The sequence below is a fragment of the Chlamydotis macqueenii genome, chromosome 1 (assembly GCF_036417535.1).
Source record: "Chlamydotis macqueenii isolate bChlMac1 chromosome 1, bChlMac1.mat, whole genome shotgun sequence".
In the NCBI taxonomy this organism is placed as follows: domain Eukaryota; kingdom Metazoa; phylum Chordata; class Aves; order Otidiformes; family Otididae; genus Chlamydotis; species Chlamydotis macqueenii.
Window position 1 is genome coordinate 38553375 of NC_141556.1, and position 18882 is coordinate 38572256.

Genomic DNA, 18882 nt, shown 5'->3' on the forward strand with positions numbered 1-18882 from the left:
TCTAGTGTGTTGTCTTGGTTAACCTTTCTTCCTTCTGTTCAAATAGAGTTTATTCAAAGATCTGTTCATCCTTCAAAGAGAATGTTTATTGAAAAAAGTGTCCATGTGCATATAAAGCTCTTGCTCCTCTCATTTATCAAGTACTCTAAGAAGTGTGCCATTCAGAGGCAGAATTAAGCAGTTACTTTAATACACTACACTAATGCATTAATACCTGCATTAATTAGAAAAAATAATATGAACAAAGTAATGAGAGAGACTGCACAGACATAATGGCTTTATGGACTGTTACATTTGGGGAAGTATGCAAGGCCATTACTGAAGTGCCACCTGCAGTTAATAGAGGCAGTCTGAAACTGACCTCTGTACTTTCGAGAGATTGTATGCTTGAGACAGCATTAAAATCTGGTTTGTGTGAAAACGCTAATTCTTGAAGAAGCATAGCTTCACTTGTTTTTGTCTTTCTAGCTAAATCTTGCATTAGACATCTCCAGAGTTCATAGTCATGTCAAATAGCTGTGCTTATAAATATTTGACTCAGCTGTTCAAAGCCACTACCCGCTCCAATTAAGACAGGAAAAAGCCTTATTTTTTGCATGCTTCCTGTCTTCTTGTTCTTTAGCACCTGCATAGAGACCACAGTTGACAGTATTTTGCTGCCTAAAGATGGAGGAGCAGAAAAATGAAAAAGCAAAGGAAGTTGGCATTGCTCTCACTCCTTGCACGTCTGTCCCCTTCAAGGTAGCCAACCTTCAAAGCAAAATTTCTCTCTTAAAATAGGCTGCACTAAATGAAGAGGGATTCAAATAGGTTACTTGGTTTATTTGGTAGGAATAAGTTTAAACTTATTTGTACCTAATTTTTGGGTAATTTGGTGGATATTTCTCACAAGATGAGGAAACACGTAAACCTGTCTCCTTATTTGAACGACTGAGATCATGTCATCTAATGATCCTTTTTCCTCCTTTCCAGTTAATACAATTGCTTTCTGATAGCTTTAGAACTGAATTTCAATTTAGAATTTCAATGACTGGTTAGTGCAGACTGCTGAAAATTATTCTTAAGGTGCTACACTTAGCTCTGTCTTGGCTGTACAAATGGTTTCATAATTACATATTCTTCCAGAGTTCTTCCAGTAACCTTTTTTTTTTCTTCTGCGATGGAAAGGGATGACAATATGCAAAATGCAAGGCACAGACTTTTTGTATAAAGAGATTGCATGCACCAAGTGCAGTATCTGTTTTAGAATGGCTAAAGAAGTGGGGGTGGTTGGTTTATTTGTTTTGTTTTGCTTTTTAAGGCAGAAAAGGAAATCCACCATAAGTTTGAGGTTTTATCTCAGGTTTTATAATTTACATCTTTTTCAGCAGTTAAATTTGTTACTTTAATCTCTTGCTTGAAGCTTGATGGTTTCTGTTATTTCAAGTGCTATCAGGTAACTGAAAGGGTGCTTTATGACTTATACCTCCTCTGTTACACTTTGTTGTCTTCCTCCTTTGCCCCAACTCATTTGTCATAAATGAGTCAAAAGGAAATGTGTTGGCAGTGGATGGAGCTGAGTTCGGAGTCAAACGTTGTATCAATTTGAAAAGTAAAGTAAGAGCAAGATCGAAGTTAAGGATGCAAGCAGTCTGTACAACACATGATATGGAAAAATAGGTTTGAGCTAGAGCACCATCAGGTCAGGCTAGTTGGGAATCACTGCAAAGCCAATTCAGGCAGGATCAGAGCCCTAACTCAATCTGGGGCATGCTTGCAGTCACTGGGCATACTGATCAGTGAAAAAGTTTGTGCTAGCCTTTTACTCTAAGTAGTGTGGTAGGTCACAGTGTCCTAAAGCAACTCCTAGCTCTGTGGGCTGATAGTTCCTTCATTGAGAAGGAGGCAGAGACCTGTAACCAGGAGAATTTTCTTAGGAGAGCTCCTAGCTAGGAATTTATTTTTTTCTTTTCTGTTAGAAAACAGTGAGAGAAGGTGAAGTGACATCAGGACTACTACTCAAAGCCAGTGGGGTAGTAGATCGAAGTGGGAGCAGGCAATAGATGGCGCTTCTGCTGCGTGCTGTGTTAGAGATGTCCAAATTAGCTTTCTTACAGCATTTTGGAGAATGTGTTGTTCTGTGTTGTGTTCCAAGATGTCATGGCCAGACTACCTGATGGTAGACCAGAGCAGAGATGCCGAGTTGCCTCTATACTGGATAGGTGTGTGTATATTTAAAGGATTACTGTGTGCTCGCTGTGGGTTAAGGAGTAACTGTACAAATGCCAAAACAGTTCTCACCTAGAAAGAGGAAATTAGTACTTACATTGCTCATTGCCCAAGTTTGGAGGCAAGGTCAGAGAAACGTTTGAGTGTACTACGGTCTGGCTTTGTCACGTCTTCAGAGATCTTAAAGTTTTTTGCTTAGCTGTCTCAGAGATTAAGATTGGCTAACCAAGCTGTAATAGTGTGTGTAAGTATATATATGCTTTAATTATGTACCGCCAGTTAAAGTAATTAAATTGGCTCCAGAGTGTTGTACAGCAATTGGATATTTAGGGCTGAACTTTCAAATCTGGATGCTGAAAGAAGCCTTTGTTTACGTTAAATTCCTGAATCCCTATTTGAAAGCCAAAATGGAATTGCCACTGAAACAAAGTTGTTAGCTTCTTAATTCAGGATTAGGAATTTTCTTTAAGGAATTGTAGATCATTCAGTAAGGAAAAGGTCACAAAGTATTCAAAACACTAGAGAAAAACAGGTATTTGGTAGCTGCCGCTTAAATTCGGTTACTTCTAAATTACTGTCAGCCTTTGTTATTGACATCTCCATATTTAGTTGTGAACTTCAGAGTGAAGACTGAAAAATTCAGCTGAAACTGTTCTTTTCAAGACACTGAAATTGCTGCAGTTTGCTCAGATTACTGTACTGGGATTTCCCCTACACCTACTACATTTATGTCATTCTAGTGACACCCTTCCAAAAGTAAAGGCATAAGTGAATGTTTGTTTTAAAGAAATGACAGGTAATGTAGTTACAGGCTTAACTTGTCATGAGTTTTAAAGGTGCATTTCAGTACAGTTTGAGACAATCCTTTTTCCTATTGGTTGTAGAAAGACTGGACAACTTGCAGATTTGTGGATCTAACTGATCATTTACAGTGGTGCCAAACAGATTAAACTTGTGGTGTGAATGGTTCTGGTGGTCCATGTTTGAAAAAAAAAATCCATGTAGGGAAGGAAACGCAGTTTTTAAAGTCAGGAGTGAAAAAATGTTCTATTAGGTGTGAAAATCAACTGAAGAGTCTCAAAAGTTATTGGTAACAGAAGCCTGTGGAGAGACCTGCTTCGCTGGGCATCAGGTCAATGTTATTTCCTTATGGCTTTCTCCTTGCATATCTGTTGCTTGCTTAAGGTGAAATGCAGGGCTGATTGCAAGAAATGGTTTAGGTAAGTGAAAGGTTGCTTATGTGTTTGCAAGAAGAAAATTAAATAGGACCTGCCCTCTTGATTTCTCAACTCTTCTGACAATGTGGAGTTGATCAGTGATGGCAAAGATGGGCGCTAACATGGAGGTGCTCTAATTTCTATGCAAATCATCTTGGTATTTTGTGATAAACACCTAACAGATGGTGCGACTCCTAGAGATGCTGTGAGATTACGGCTGATTAGAAGCATCTTTCTTACCTTGCTTTTGCTACTTACCTTGTACAAGCACCTGTCTTGGATTCCCTGCACTCCTCCTTTCCCCCAACCCCCAAACTATTTGTCCGCTTAGGAGGGTTTCATCTTTCTGAGGGGGTGGAGAGAGGAGAAAACACATTACTCAATCTGATAAGTGCTAGAGCCAGTACAGGAGAGGAACCAAGACCTTCCTCCCAGGGCAGCAGTAATAGTCTTGTTAGCTCAGTTGCTAGCAGGACTTGAGATGTGTTTTCTTGAGCAGTATGACCCAAAGACATGTCCCAAAATCTGTTGCCTTGATTTCTTTTTGCTGGGTCGGTTTTCAGCAAAGATGAGCAAGCAGATCTGGCAGACACACTCGCTAGTGTGAAACAGAAGAACAGATCTAGCTTGTAGGAGCGGAATGGTCTCAAAATAATATTTTAGTTGCCTCTAGTTAGTTATTCATGAAACTAGTAATCATAACTGTGGTTCGATATCTAGCAAAACACAGCTTTCGAACTTACAGGCATTTTTTTGGAATACTAGCTTCTGAGATCCTGCTGCTCTTTTTGAGAAATGTTAGTTTCCTGGGAAGAGATGGGTTTAATTTTCTTATACAAGTTTCTCTTTTTGTTTAGCATTTAAGTGTTTCAGAATGAGAAAATGCATTCTATCTCCTCTTGGATAATTGTTTCTTATCAGTAGTAACTGTTAGCTTTACTATAGAAGGATTTATTAAATATTTCTTTGAGAGAACAGTAATGAGGTAGAGGAAATACTATATCTGATAGCATGCAGCATTTTCTTGTAGCTGCATTAGGAGTTGATAGTTTGAGAATAGCCGCTGTATTAAAAAAAAATTAACTAAGCCCTTTTATCAAACCCTGCTTGGTGAACTGGATTGTAGTGTCATGGTTGTACTTTCTGCGTACAGATCAAACTTTGGTCAGTAGATACAAACTTTGGATGTTATTTCAAGTAAATGATGATACAAATAAAGAGATGCTGTTGCCTAAAGAAGCTTCCCATTCCTTTTCTTTGTCAGCATGCTGATGCTTTCGATTCTTCAGGAGACTGACTGCATGTCAGCTTGTATGAGCAAAACCATTTACACATGTGTGTATGTATATGAAATTACAAAAACCTTTGTGCTGTGAAGTAAGTTTGGGGGATGGATGAGGAGAGGATGTAGTAGCTGTGAAGTTCAACATGTTTTTAGAGTTACTGTATCGGTGAACATCAGCGGCTGTTGATCCGATAAACCTATTCAATACTGTGAATATAGTGGTTGTAAAACGGCAAGCTCTTTATGCATCTGTATGGCTCTTGAGAATACTGGTTTTGGTCTGTTGTTGCAAAATACCCAGTGCAAGCAACTTCTTGTGAATTAAAGATCTTGAGAAACCTGTGAAATACCTCAGTGCTTGCTGTGACTGTAGCTGAGATGTGCTATGGACTTGTTTGTATGACTAGAAGAGATTTTGTAGGTTTCTGAAAAATGTTACGAGATGAACACATCTCACTGGATGTAATCCAAGTAACTGGTGTATCAATTGGAGGAAGTTAATTTCTATGCCTGATTCCTCCTTGTTGTAAATAAAGGAGATTAATCCATCTAGAGGGCTCTGAAAAAGTGATATGTGCACATAGGTGTGAGCAGCTCTTCCAGATACTTGTGCACTTTCTTTGAAACATCTTTGAAATTTTGGCAAGATCATGATACTGAGGTCTTTATTACAGAGATATTTAATCTGGTTTTGCCTTTTCTCAAAATTACTGTTTAATGAGATATGAAAATCGCCATTTTAAAAAAGTTTCCAAGTCTGTACTATCTTGACTACGAAATTAGGCTAGATGACACATGAGTAATGGTGGTTCTTTAAGTGTTAAAATCTTGGTAGCAAGAAAAGCTTGGAGGTACTTTATTTGTGCTAAATGAAAAAGTAGCATCGTTCAGCAGTTACTGTGTCTGGAATAACTGTCCATAATTTTCATATTGTGTAATAATTACAGTGGCATCTTACTTAGGTTATGCGTGGTTATAATGGTATATCTCCTGCATTTATCAGTTGATATCAATATTTAACTGGTCATGTATTGTTAGATAGGAAATGTTGGAGTGGCTGTAGTAATGCTAAAATAGGTGTCCTGTTTATCAAAATGGTGAATAATTTATTGTGTGTTTTAGGTATTGAGGGTGATTTATCTCTTGCATCATGCGTGAATACAAGCTAGTGGTTCTTGGTTCTGGAGGTGTTGGAAAGTCTGCTCTGGTAAGTACTCTGAGACAGTTCACAGTTTAAGTACATTTTCTTAGGCTTCATGTCTCTTTTTTTTTTTTTTTTTTTTTCCTCCTCCATCTAAAATGCTCTCTACTAACCCATATTTATTTTATTTAAGTATGCACAGATGAATATAAATCTAAGTAATGATTGCTTGACTGCTGAGGGTTCCTGGCTAGAATAGGTATATCTTTTACAGGGTGTATCCACATCCTTTGTGCTCTCACGTGCTAATATTTTTGTATGGGGTTGGTTGGTGCTTGGTCAGATCTTTACTTGTCTTACACAGTGAACTGCATAGGCACAGCATTACGAAGGTCTCTGGCTTTACTGGGTAACCCAGCCACAGGTGTAGGAAATCAAGCTGCTTCATGAAACTCACACAGTCAACTCTGTTGCCAGTGTCTGGGCTTGGTAACTCCTTCTAGAAAGGTCTTCAGGCTGTTGTTTGCTTAATGTTTGATAACAGTCTCTAAAGCACTAATATTTTTACTTATACAAATATATGTTTGCAGGATGCTTAGCATGTTTTCAACATCTTTCCCTGTAGGTAAGTGTATAGCTGCAGCAAGTAGATGCTTTTAAACCAAAGAGCTGATGCGTTTTAGTTAAATGGTTACAGAAAAGTCTAGTCTGACCTAGACTAGCACTGAAAAAGTTCACTATAGGATGTTCTCAGCCCACCTGCAAGCTTTACATTTTCAGTTTAATTGTGTACCTTATAGTAAAGTAAGGTCTAGAGGTCCACTCTATCAGGTAAGGGCTGTTTTCTTACAAAGCAGTTCCAAAAGGAAAACTTGAATGACAAATCGAATTAGGTTATAGAAGAACTTTTTCCTTCACCTCTGAATTCCTTATCTTACTGCAGCATTTCTGGATTTGAACCTGTCTGCTCTGACTTGGCCATTGAGTCTTAAAGTTTCACTTGACTTGTGCTAAAAATGTCCGACGTGCTAGGTACAGAGGAATATCCTACTGAGTCTAGCTAAGACTAGTAAATGCTGGCAGTCATTTTTTTACTAAATCCTGTGCTGGCAGATAAGTAGCAGAAGATGCAGTAGTTCTAAATGCAAATGTAAAAGCCATGCAGCCAGCAGTATCCTGTTAAACTAAAAACTAATAATGATTCCAACAGTTAGACAAACCTTAAATCAATGCATGCTTTAATTGTTATGCCTGAAGTGAGAGTGGAAAAAGGAAGGTGTAGCATTGCGTCCTTTAACAGTACTTGGTCAAATAGGCATATGCATCTAACTTCCTGTTGTTTCTTACAGCTTATAGTTATATCAAATAATTTGCTGTCAAAAATGTAATGGATAACTGAGTATACACCTAGAACAGTAATTTGTGTACAATGTTTACAAAATGTTGCTATTCAACAAGAATCTTACAAGAACTTTTGTGTTGCAGACTGTACAGTTTGTTCAAGGAATATTTGTTGAAAAATACGATCCTACGATAGAAGACTCCTACAGAAAGGTATATGTAAAGACCTCTGTAATGTTACAGAAACTTAAAGCTTTGACATATTGTCAAATATTTGAGTCATTGCTTGATAAAGGGTATACCTGGTCATGCCGTGTAATACCAGGTGCCTTAAATTTGAAATGTGAAGGTGCTCTTAAAGTCTGTCTAAAAGGAATAATTCAAGACTAGCTTTTTTTGTGTTTGAGCATAGTAACTTACTAGCTAGTCAGTTAAGTCAGTTGTCAGAATTGGGAATGTTGATTTTTTTTCTTTTTTTTTTTTAAGTAAAATCCGCTACCACTTTTTAAAAATAACATTTATTATCAGTTTATATTTGTGTTAGTATCTGCAGGTAGATTTGGGCTTGCGTGTTGGAGATTCTAAGCTTCTTTGCTACCAGGAGAACCTGCTAAAAACCACTTCACGCTCAGCTTTAGAACACTGGGGGCATTGTACTGTATTCCTAATAATTTAACTGATAGCTTGATATGCTTTCATTTAGATGGGTTGTTGTTTTATTAATAAGTTAACACAAACCTCTCATAAACGAACAAACACTTACAGTGGCCTGTTAGTTTCTCTCTTCCCATCTTCAGCATGACAGGCTGAAAGGTCTGACTCTGCTTGCATCATCTTGAATCTCCATATTGCTCACTCTTCAATTTCAGCTGAGAGCATGATTAATATTCCAGGCTAAGATAGTTTACATCTGGACTGCTACCAGAAGTGTTAACCATTTGCTGAAACAGATTATTTTCAGCTGTGTCAATTTCTTAATTTTTCTTTTTTTTAGCTGAATTACTTTTCAGATGCATTGGTACTCTGATGCAGCTCACCATGTGGCCAAAAAAAGTGTCTATACAAGGGAGGCAAGACGCACAAACCCTAGTGAATGGGCAGAAAATGCAGGACCTCTTCTTTCAGCACTGGGCTACATTTGAATTGGAATAAAGAGGCTGCGTTAATAGCCATTGCAGCCTATAGTTACCAGAATCTCTTCTGAACAGAAGAGGACTTCATGAGAGAAAAATGATAATTTCACACTTGTTTTCTTTCACCTCATAGAAATCTATATGTTGGAAAAATCCTAGTGTGTCTTAAGCGTGTGGGCTTCCAGCCAAAGCTAGAACTCTTATTAAAGAGGCAACAGCAACCAAAAATTCTATACAGCCATTTACTTTTTCTGTATTAGAGGAGCAGGAATTTTGGATCCTGTCCCGATGTTCAGTGCAGACCTTTGCTGGGTCAGGCCCAATAAATGATTCCAAAAAATATTCACAAGCTGTACTACAGTGACATGTTTCCTCTGTTATCTATTTACATTCTTCAGGTCATGCTAGATTCATGATGTTTACTGGATGAGTTTTTCCAAAGGCTGTTTCCATGGAGCCTGAAAAAGTAAAGCCATCTCAAGAAATTTTGCCTTTTGCAAATTAGGGTTTTTTTTATTCCTTTTTTTTTTTTTTTTTTGCGAAGACCTTATAATGTTTCTTTCAGGTTTGATCCTGAAATGACTAGGAATATCTCTGTGTTCTTTTCAAATCAGCCAGATTGTTGAAGTCTTAGCTTAAGTCTGAATAACACTTTATCCAGTTGTTTTCTTCCCCCTCATTGCTAGTTACAATTCTAACTTGCTGCTTGACTTGGGTAACTTTAAAATGTATTGGTTTTGCAGTTGTAATGCTGTACTGTTAATCTTAAATATAATTTTATGATATTTGAAGTTGAGAGTATGTGAATGTTTTTATGTTTGTCTGGAACTAAATAATTTGAGCTTGAAGTCTTGAAACTCAGCGCCTTAGTTTACTCCCCAAATATTTCTTCATAAAGAGAATAGATGCTGCTTAATTATCTGAATAACTTTGTCAGCAATAAATTCTAAAATAGTGGCTATTGAAGGAATCCCCACCGCTAGAGGACATGGGGGAGATGTAAGAGGAGTGGAAATACTCCTCCACCTTTCAAGCTCAGATCTAGTTACAAAATAAAAGTTCAAAGTTAAACTAGTGATAATGCAGATCGGGGATGCAAAGTTCTTTCTGAGTGCTCATCTGCCAACTAGGAATTTTAAATGCAAATGGAAACAAGGGAAGTGTACCAGTAGTGTGAAAGGAAAAAAAAAAACGTGGATAGCCTGTTTGAAAAAGCTTGAGGGCACTTTCATGTCCTTTACCCACAAGGCCACTTTTTTTTAGGTAGAAACTAGATAGAGGAACTCTGAAATAGATACAGAAACTGATCTGGCTGCTTAAACCTTCTCGTTTTGGGTTGTGGTGTTTTTTGATTTTTTTTTTTTTGCTAATTTTTCTAAGCTTGATCAGTTTCCTAATTACTGTCACTAAAGGCTTGTTTTGGGGACACCACTTTCAGTGGTTTGCTTGGTTTATTGTTTGCTGTATACTACTTATTCTCTTGTTGATCTGAATTACTATGAAATGAGTATTAGTATGCCAATCCAACTTTCTAGCTTTCACCTGTACTTTTCTTTCAGTCTGTGAATGATCCCTGAAACAAGCAGAAATTAGTTGTGCTAGTTGCTGATAACCATCATTACAAATTTAGCAGCCTCCTTTTAAATAATCAAAAATCCCTAATCACTTTGCAAAGTGGTACTTGGCTGCTGATGCTGCTTTTGAAAATGTCACTAGGGCTCCTTGAAAAGCTTCTTCCTGCTGTTTTCAAAGTGTATATCCATATAAACTTCTTAAGCCATTATGTTGCTTTATGCATTATGAATTTGCTTATAAAATCATACAATTCCTGGTGTCTTCAGAGGGGAGAGTTGCCACAGGAAAATCTCTAACCACATTTTTCTCTTTTTGACAGCAAGTTGAAGTAGATGCACAACAGTGTATGCTTGAAATCTTAGATACTGCAGGAACGGTATGTAAAACCAACTTTCCTAAATACTGATGTACAGTGTTAAAACCATCAAAAGCTGTAGGGATGTAAATGATCACGCATTTCCTTCCCTGTTCTCTAAACAGCAACTGTGGTCAGTGTGTTGGATTAAAAGATGTTAACACACTAGTATTTAAACAAAACTTGAGTATTGCAGCAGAAAATGAATTGCAAGTTTCCTGTAAGCTCATGCTCTATAATAGGGGAAACATGAGACTGAGAATTTTAAAAGAGGTTGTGCTGCTATTTTAAGTTTGTATTGCCCAGAGGAAAATTTAGGCCCGATAGTTACTTGGATTTGATTTCTTTTGCCGTAGAGGACACGTGCTTTCTTCTCATCTCCTTTTTCTTTTGTGTGCGAGATGTACTCTGACATTGGGATAAAAATAGTATCACTTTAGTCAGCTTATGTGAACTCAAAGCGCAGGGTTTATGCTGACCCTTTGCATACTGGTCAGGTTTTGCTCTGACTTGTTCCAAAACCTGCTTAAAGCAGTAATTTCCTTCATTGATTCCAGTGAGTGCAAGCTCAAGACCTTTGGAGTGTTGCATGTGTTCTCTAAACTATTGTAGTAATCTGGTCCAATAATAATTTAAATTCCATATTAGAGTAAGGCTATGTAAAACTACAGAAAGATGGAGTGGCTCTTCTCTTGAAATATATTATACTTTTCATCTGACATACGGCAAGGAACCTGGTGAGTGATTGATCAGTCGCAAGATAGCAGAGTTACAAATGCGAGAAAGGCAAATATCGTTCCGCAGGCATACTAGTGAGAGTTTTCAAACAGGGAGAAGTCCTAATGCTGCTGTGCAGTGCGCCAGCAGTTCTTCATATGCAATATCATAGTTGTCACTGAAGTCTAGGAAATGTGACAAGTCTATTGAGTGTCTCCATCCTTTAGTCAATCTCCTTGGAAATTAAAGTAGAATTTAAAATAGCAAAGTGTCAGGACTACAAGATGGAGTCTGAAGAGGGATGCGTTTACTTTGTGATGTGTTCTAAAGAACGGTCAAGAGATGGGAAGAAGTTGGTATGTAACAAGAGATTCAGGAGGAACATAACTTCTGTAATCTACAGATTATGCTTTACCTTCTACTGTACCTCTTCTCTCTTATGAAATTAGTTTCTGTGACTTTTTCCCAGGGTATAGACCATGGAAATTTCTAGATGTTGCTCAACCACACCAGATAATGTACCAAACTTCAGATTTCTTCAAAAACATTTCATTTTGCTAAATGTTTATAGTCAAACAGTAAAATATTGGTCAATTTGGGGGAGTTGTACAAATGCATTGTACCTGTGATCCATTTGTGACCTGAAGCATATGGCAATTTGTGCAAGGAAAGTGCAAACTGAATGCAGCATCTGTTTTTTGTGTGTTTGGGTTTTTTTTGTAATTACAGGAACAGTTTACAGCAATGAGAGACCTATACATGAAGAATGGACAAGGTTTTGCATTAGTATATTCCATTACAGCACAGTCCACGTTTAATGATTTACAGGATCTAAGAGAACAGATTCTTCGAGTCAAAGACACTGATGATGTAAGGATCTCTAAAAATGCTTAATACTTGTATTTACAAGTTTTCATTACAGATGTTGTAATGTATACACTGTGATCATATAGCTTCCAAGCTTTAAATGAAGAGACAAATCAACCAGTAGATGTGTAATACAGAAATGCAACTCTTAAGGCAGACTGAAGAAATTGTAAATTCTCATGTGGTATATAAAGACTATTGTCTTTTTAATCTCTTCCTTTAAAATACTCTGTTTGAAACTGTGTATAACCTTGTTCACTAGTACTGCAGAAAACACTTCTAAAGCAACTCTATTCTTAACCTCAGCTACTATCTCAATGAAGGTTTAAAAAAAGCCGACAACTTCCTTTTTCTCTTCAATATGCGTACCGTTTATGGTATTTTAAAAGCACAAAATTCTAAGTTCTTACAGAAGAAGCTACTGTAAGCTTTAAACTTGGATGTTACATAGCTTTTATATTTTGTGTGTGTGCTTGCAAGTAAATTTAGTCATACTACTTCCACACAATTTCAATATGCACCTCTTGGCATTATTAAAGCTATGAAGTGAGGTTAAAACATTCCAGTTTATAATTAATTAAAAAAAAAAACTTAACTACAGTTCTATGAAGTGAATACTTAATCCCTTAATAAAAGGAACAAAGGTATTTCAAATGTGAAACCGCAGTAAAGGTGTGCTTTTAACAGAAACACCTTGTAGGTTGTAGCCATCAGACAGAAAATCTTCCTTGGGAAAAAAAGTAACCAATGAACAGTTCTTGCTCACTGCTCATCTCATTTAAACGGTGCTCATGGAAGCTTGATCCCTTCCTTACTACATGTATATACATATGCTTCTGCTGACAGCAGACACAAGAATGTATTAAATGTTTCAATTTCAAGGAAGTTCATTGTGACTTGTAGTACAAACCCCCTTGCACTTAAGTGTAAGGATTTGCAAATCTTGCCTATGTTCAGCAGATTTCTTCTAGAAGTGATTTATTACTCATTATCACAAATGTACCTCAAAAGTGTAATATTTTACGTATTGCAAGCTGCATGTGTCTGTGCCATCCAGAACCTACCAAGTTATAGCACTGTTTAGCATCAAATTAATTTTGTACACTAAAATCAAGATAAGTGTGACAATATTTGAAACCTTAGTTTACATGGTATATTTATGCTGATTCGCATAAGCTTTCTTTGGTAGTATTTCCTTGGAATTTTAGTTCTCTTTAGAACACTCCCTTCAGTCTTGAAAGCCATTTCATAGTGTCAGGAGAAAGATAATGACCTTCAAGTTGCAACTTTAGTTCTCACAAAATTTACATCAAGTTTTTCCTGTGCTAAGGTTTAGGCTTTACTTGCTTTCTCAGTGGGGGAAATTAAATGAATTAAAATGTTGTAAACCTTTCTTCAGCACTTGAATTTGTGAGAAACTTAGCTATGTCCTTAAATTAGTAAAAGGAAGGAAAAAAAAAAAAAAAACCACAACTTTGTATGATTACCTTTTCTTGCCACGAAAGTCAATTCAGCATTTTCTGTAGTTAGTAATTTTGATGAGCTAGCATGCTAGCATGTTTCTTTCCTCTGTGTGCATCAGCTTACTAAGTACTGTGTGAGCAAACTGCTCTTGAAAGGAGTGCGGACATGCTGGAAGCAGAGGAATGGTGGAGGGAGATATAGCATCCTTTATCATGCTACCCAGTACACGCCACTTTTCCCATGATTTCTGAACATGTAAGAATCTTGTAGCAGACTCTTCAGTGGACTTCTTCGTACCTTAAACATCTAAAAATGAAATCTCATTAGGTCTTCTAGAAGGTACAAAATTTTCTCAATTGGCAGTGTATCGAATCCTCAAACTATTTCTCCCACTGCCTGCCAACACCAGGCAAAAAATGCAGTCACTTTGATTTGAAGATTAAAGTCTTACACAACTGTAAAATTAAGTTTCTGTTATAGTACAGCTTGATTATTTTGGAGATCAGGATCCTCTAAGGATTCAGATAAGGTTTTACGTGTGCATTTACATTCCCAAAATTTTAATGAATTCTTTGCTGGTATTAAATTGGTTTTAGGTACCTATGATTCTGGTTGGCAATAAATGTGACTTGGAAGATGAAAGAGTTGTGGGAAAGGAACAAGGTCAGAACCTAGCAAGGCAATGGAATAACTGTGCATTCTTAGAGTCTTCTGCAAAATCAAAGATAAATGTTAACGAGGTAAGGCACACTATCTATGAGGGGAGGGCTGGCAGGGAGAGAAGGATGGGGTGCTGTGGTCTGGTAACCAAACATTACTGTTTGTCAAGAAAAAAAATAACAAAATTACAAGTAACATCCACTACAATGGACAATACTGTACCCTACTATTGTGAGAATTTGAGAGATGGTTATATTAAGGCATGTATTTAGCTCTGACTTGGGACTTTTTCAAATTACATTAATTTTAGTGTAATTAGTTTTCAAATTATATTCATGTGAATTCGGGATAAATACGTTTTTCGTGTTACATTCTGTAGTTGGTACAATCTCTATCAACTGATAATGTACTGCTAGGCAACTGGGTTTTTTTAAGACCTTTAAGAGAGTTAAGTCCTTAAAACTATTTGATTTAAGTTACTTGGTATTAAATTATTTGAGACGGTAAGAACAAAAACTCCTAAGGATTTTGTCAAAATTAGCAGCTGATTGAAGAAGACACCGAAATAATTGCTCTGTAAAGAAAGAGAGGCAAAAGCCTATTTAGTATTTAGCTGCTTATTTCTTTAGCAGGAGGTAGGTGACTGATTAAACACATGCATTTTGGGGACTTGCCATAGTGTGTGCCATGCCTTTTTATCCAGTGGGAGTGCCAGCATAAAGAAAATAATGCAAAATTTTTTTAGAAAAAGAAGCTATGTTAGTGTGTACATTTCTGAAGCAGCTTGACTGTTATGATAAACCCTGCAATTCATTGTGTCTTCTGGAAAATGTCGTTGGCAGCATTAGTCAAGTTGAAAGGTTCTCTGTGCAAGGCTTGTATGTAATCAAATTAGTATGGTGGTTTTAAGCGCAGCTGATTTTTAAAATGAGTACTGTGTGTTTAATTACTTGGGAATTTCTAGAAACTATTCCGTTTTTCTTAAATACAAATCAATCAGCTTAACTATGTAAAAGTCATATGTTTAATAAACTAGAACTTACTTCCATCAAATACTAAAAGCCTTTGTTGGAATGTTTGCTTTGCAGCCACTGCTTAGGAAACTGCTAGGATGGCTTTTAGTATGAGGATTTCCTTGATTTAGGAAATGCAGAAATAATTGGAACAATGTCAGTTCTGAATGAAACAGATGCTGTTTAATTGTAGTATGTATACTTGTATTAAACTAGCCTTTCAACAAAATCATGTTCTAATTAGAATTCTAGGAGTTTCAAAGTGTGAGAGTGTCTCATTTGTGCATTAGTCTTCTAGGAGATGTTACGCTTATGTCATGCTGTAGACCTAGAGAGGGTGCTGAATTAATTCTCTATACTTTAGTATTTTTAAAGTATCTAGAAAAGCATGTTCTCATTTGAATACAAGAGACTTACAGAATATGCAGTGTTCTTGAGTTACTATGAAAATGGGGAGTTAAAACTTACAAGAACTTTCTTTTAAAGAAATAATGACTTGTGTAAAAGCAAGCTGTGGCCTCTTTCTTAACCTCAGTGCTAAATTGCAAAGTAGTAGCATCTGGTAGTTGATCACTGTGGCATATCGTGTGTGTTCAGATAAATTTGACCTAGAGATTAAACAGCTGCAGATCATAGATGCCTTTCCAGTTTGCTTAGTTGAAAGTAGAAAAGCCTTGACAGACAATTATCTTAATTAATACCTGTTTACTTTCTGTTTAAGTATACAATTAAACTTTTTGGCTTTGTGATAACTAAATATTTACAGGGATTCTTGGGTATGTGAAGAATCTATGTGAAGATTCAAGGCTTAAGGTTATGGGAGCAGCCTCTTAATTCCAGTAACCAATTGATTTTTATATTCTCAGATCTTTTATGACCTTGTGCGACAAATTAACAGAAAAACTCCAGTGCCTGGAAAAGCACGCAAAAAGTCATCATGTCAGCTACTTTAATACATAGCTGTACTGTAGCTCTGAGCCAGGTAAACCTTTTTAAAATTTTCTGTGTATTGTGGCTATTAGAAACAAACAAAACAACAAAAAAAACCTAAACAACTGTGGTAACTGTTGATGTAGAACAGCAATGAAAATTCTTGATTTACATTATAATAGAAATTTTTATGGTCTTTATTTTGCCATTCCAAAGTCAGAACTACAAATATGCGCAAGATACACTGTTCACACTAGTATAAATTTTTTTCAAGCTTTAAGGTGCTGGTAGAGCTCAAATTAAGGATGTTTGTTCTGATACTTCAAAACTTTAACTTTTGGAAACAAGGCTTTCTTTTTTAAAGGTTGATAGAGTATACTGCAAGAGCTCAATTATCGGGAATGGACACTGTGAAGTATTGCAGTTTGCCTGCTAAAATGTCACTTCCTTCTTTGAACTCCTGCATCTATTTGCATGATGTCATAAGAATTTAGCTTTCTTTCTGTGGACTGTATGGATATTTTATAGGCTGCACTGTAATTAGTACATTTGGAAGAGAATGCTGAACTGGTCGTTGTCACACTCCAAATATTTGACCTGGAGCTATTGGTTACTAGATCAATTTCTTACTCGTTGGCAGTTGGATAATGTTCTACATGACTAAATCCATGCTTTTAAGAATGCTGCTGAAGGCTCAAGCAAACTCCAGCCTGCTCTTTAGCAAGCCTTTTTCAGAAGTTAGTCAGCAAGCATGAATTTTTTTTTTTCTGCAAGTTGTTCTTGGGCAGATTGTTTCCCCTTTTTCCACCTCTGAGCCTTGGTATGGACTGAGGTCTCTCTTGATTGATCTGACATTATGCAAGTTGCCTGTTCATCTCTACCTTCAGTTTTACTGGACATACGGTGGTTTGATTGCTTCAGTGCTAATATCCATTATTCTGTCATCCAGTAGACCTATTTGATATACTGGAGGATCCTGGTAGGACATTTCACTGTCGTAGACTTTTATTAATATTCAGATAGTGCCATGTTTAACTCTTTTTGGTATCGATATTAAAACTTACTTGATTTGAACAACTTGAATCAGTTCAAAGTAACACTGAGAGGATTCCAAAAGCATTAGCTGAGGATGGCAGAAATGGCTGCTGTGTTTCCTTAACAGGGCTTTTGATTCTCCAAATGTGTTTGTTTTTTAAAGCCACTGGAACTGTCATACCGTAAGCAAAACTAGTCCCACCCGTCAAATATTATTTCCACAGTTCAGTCTGGATTACCATATGTATCCCAATTCAATTTTACTAATTGAGAATGTATTATTTGTATGTGTACAGTAGCAATTATATTAGTAGAAGAAAAGTGATAATGTTATTTTCTGTTTGCTAAGAACTTTGCTAGTTCCTGCTTTATCTCTAAGTAAAGAGCAATGACAAATACTTGTTACCAATACTCACCTCTTGTTTTGTTGTTACAGGTCTGAAGAACTGTTGCCCAATTCAACAGTGCCAGCATTCCAACTTTATTAAACCTACCAACATCTTAAATGGACTTTCCTGTGGTGGTACCCTTTAAGAAATGGATGAAAGCTACTACATCAGTTTGCACATTCTAATCACTTTCCAGTGTCACGAGAGATTTTTACTTATAAATATTCTAAGTGTATGCAACTGGTAAAACCAGAGCCTACATCCAGTATTACTGATAAGAGACATTGTTCATCCACCAATGTTGTACATGTATGAAAACTGTGTACTGTATACTTCAACAATCCCCACTTTCTATTGGAGAGTACAATAATGTAAATCCTAAAAGCACCACTATTTTAGCATAATAAAAGAAAGTCCAAAGAGCTCCTATATAGACTACTCCAGATAACTTTGCTTCATCGGTATTTGTAGCTTATTGTAACTTTTTTAAAGAAATACAGGATCATCATCATCGTATTGTACAAAAGCGCTTTGATTAACACAACAGCTATATAGTTTTTTAATTTTAGGAAAAACCTGTGGAGACAGTGATCTAGTCTTTAAGAGTCCTTTCAGTATAATGTCTGACTAAAGACATGGCCTTTAATACCTGTTGGGAAGGAAATGTCCAGACTTTTCAACCTTTTATTGTATGTTTCCTTTTCCTTGTTTACATAGGGAACAATGTTTATAGTTGTGTGTACAGTGGGGGTCTACAACAAGAAGTGTATATTTTAAAACGATTTTTTAATGATTTAACAATTTTTTGTAAATCATTCTCGGGCTTCTGCAGCTGTAGATTCTCACTGTGAATTCCCTTGCTTGCTCATGCATAAGTGTATTTGCAATACCAAATATACAGGTTTAGTACTTTTGCCTGTTAGTGATTGTTTTACATGTGTAACGTTTTGGTTGAGATGTTAAATGGTGGAAGAGTACTGTGGATGTGAATGTGGGAAGTAATTTTAATCATGTGTAATTGGTCACAGGGCCTAAGTTGCAGTAATTAACTTTTGCTGATTTATTTAACAATGCCTTGTTGCTTTGTATGCATTAACGTTTGGGTGTAAAGATTGTGTGTATATCCAACAGGGAGCCACAGTATTTAAATTGACCAACCTAATGTTACAACTGCTTTGAGGTGGCCAAATGTAAACTAAAAGCCTTAATTAAAAGTGGTGCAATTTTGTATGACTTAGCATCAGTAGTTCAATAAATTTGGATTGCCATGCAAGGGCTTGCATTACAGTTATATACTACTTGAATGTCTTGTGTTTTAGTAGTGCTAGTAAATAGTGATTTTAAATCTCTTGCATAGTGCAGATTTCATACATCTTAGGACAAAAAGGAACCATTATGAATTTGTCTTATGACAAATATACACCATGGATATTTCTTCTAATAGCATCCCATGTGCTAGGGTGGATGAATGTCTGACTGAAATTCCATTTACATTTTTGAACTTGGAATATTCCAAGTTCTAACGTAAGGGAGAGTCTAACAGAAAAATGCC

The 18882-nt window shown here is 36.5% G+C and overlaps 1 protein-coding gene across 1 annotated transcript in view; it reads left to right on the top strand.

Moving 5' to 3' along the window:
* The window catches only part of RAP1B (RAP1B, member of RAS oncogene family), a 31295-nt gene extending 12674 nt beyond the window's left edge, over window positions 1-18621 (top strand). The window contains exons 2-8 of the mRNA XM_086748981.1: window positions 5833-5917; window positions 7337-7405; window positions 10220-10276; window positions 11702-11842; window positions 13900-14043; window positions 15843-15958; window positions 17378-18621. Coding sequence (XP_086605107.1) covers window positions 5861-5917; window positions 7337-7405; window positions 10220-10276; window positions 11702-11842; window positions 13900-14043; window positions 15843-15929 — 555 coding nt within the window. The 5' untranslated portion in view covers window positions 5833-5860 and the 3' untranslated portion in view covers window positions 15930-15958; window positions 17378-18621. The remainder of the gene's footprint in view (window positions 1-5832; window positions 5918-7336; window positions 7406-10219; window positions 10277-11701; window positions 11843-13899; window positions 14044-15842; window positions 15959-17377) is intronic.
* Window positions 18622-18882: the final 261 nt, after the last annotated feature.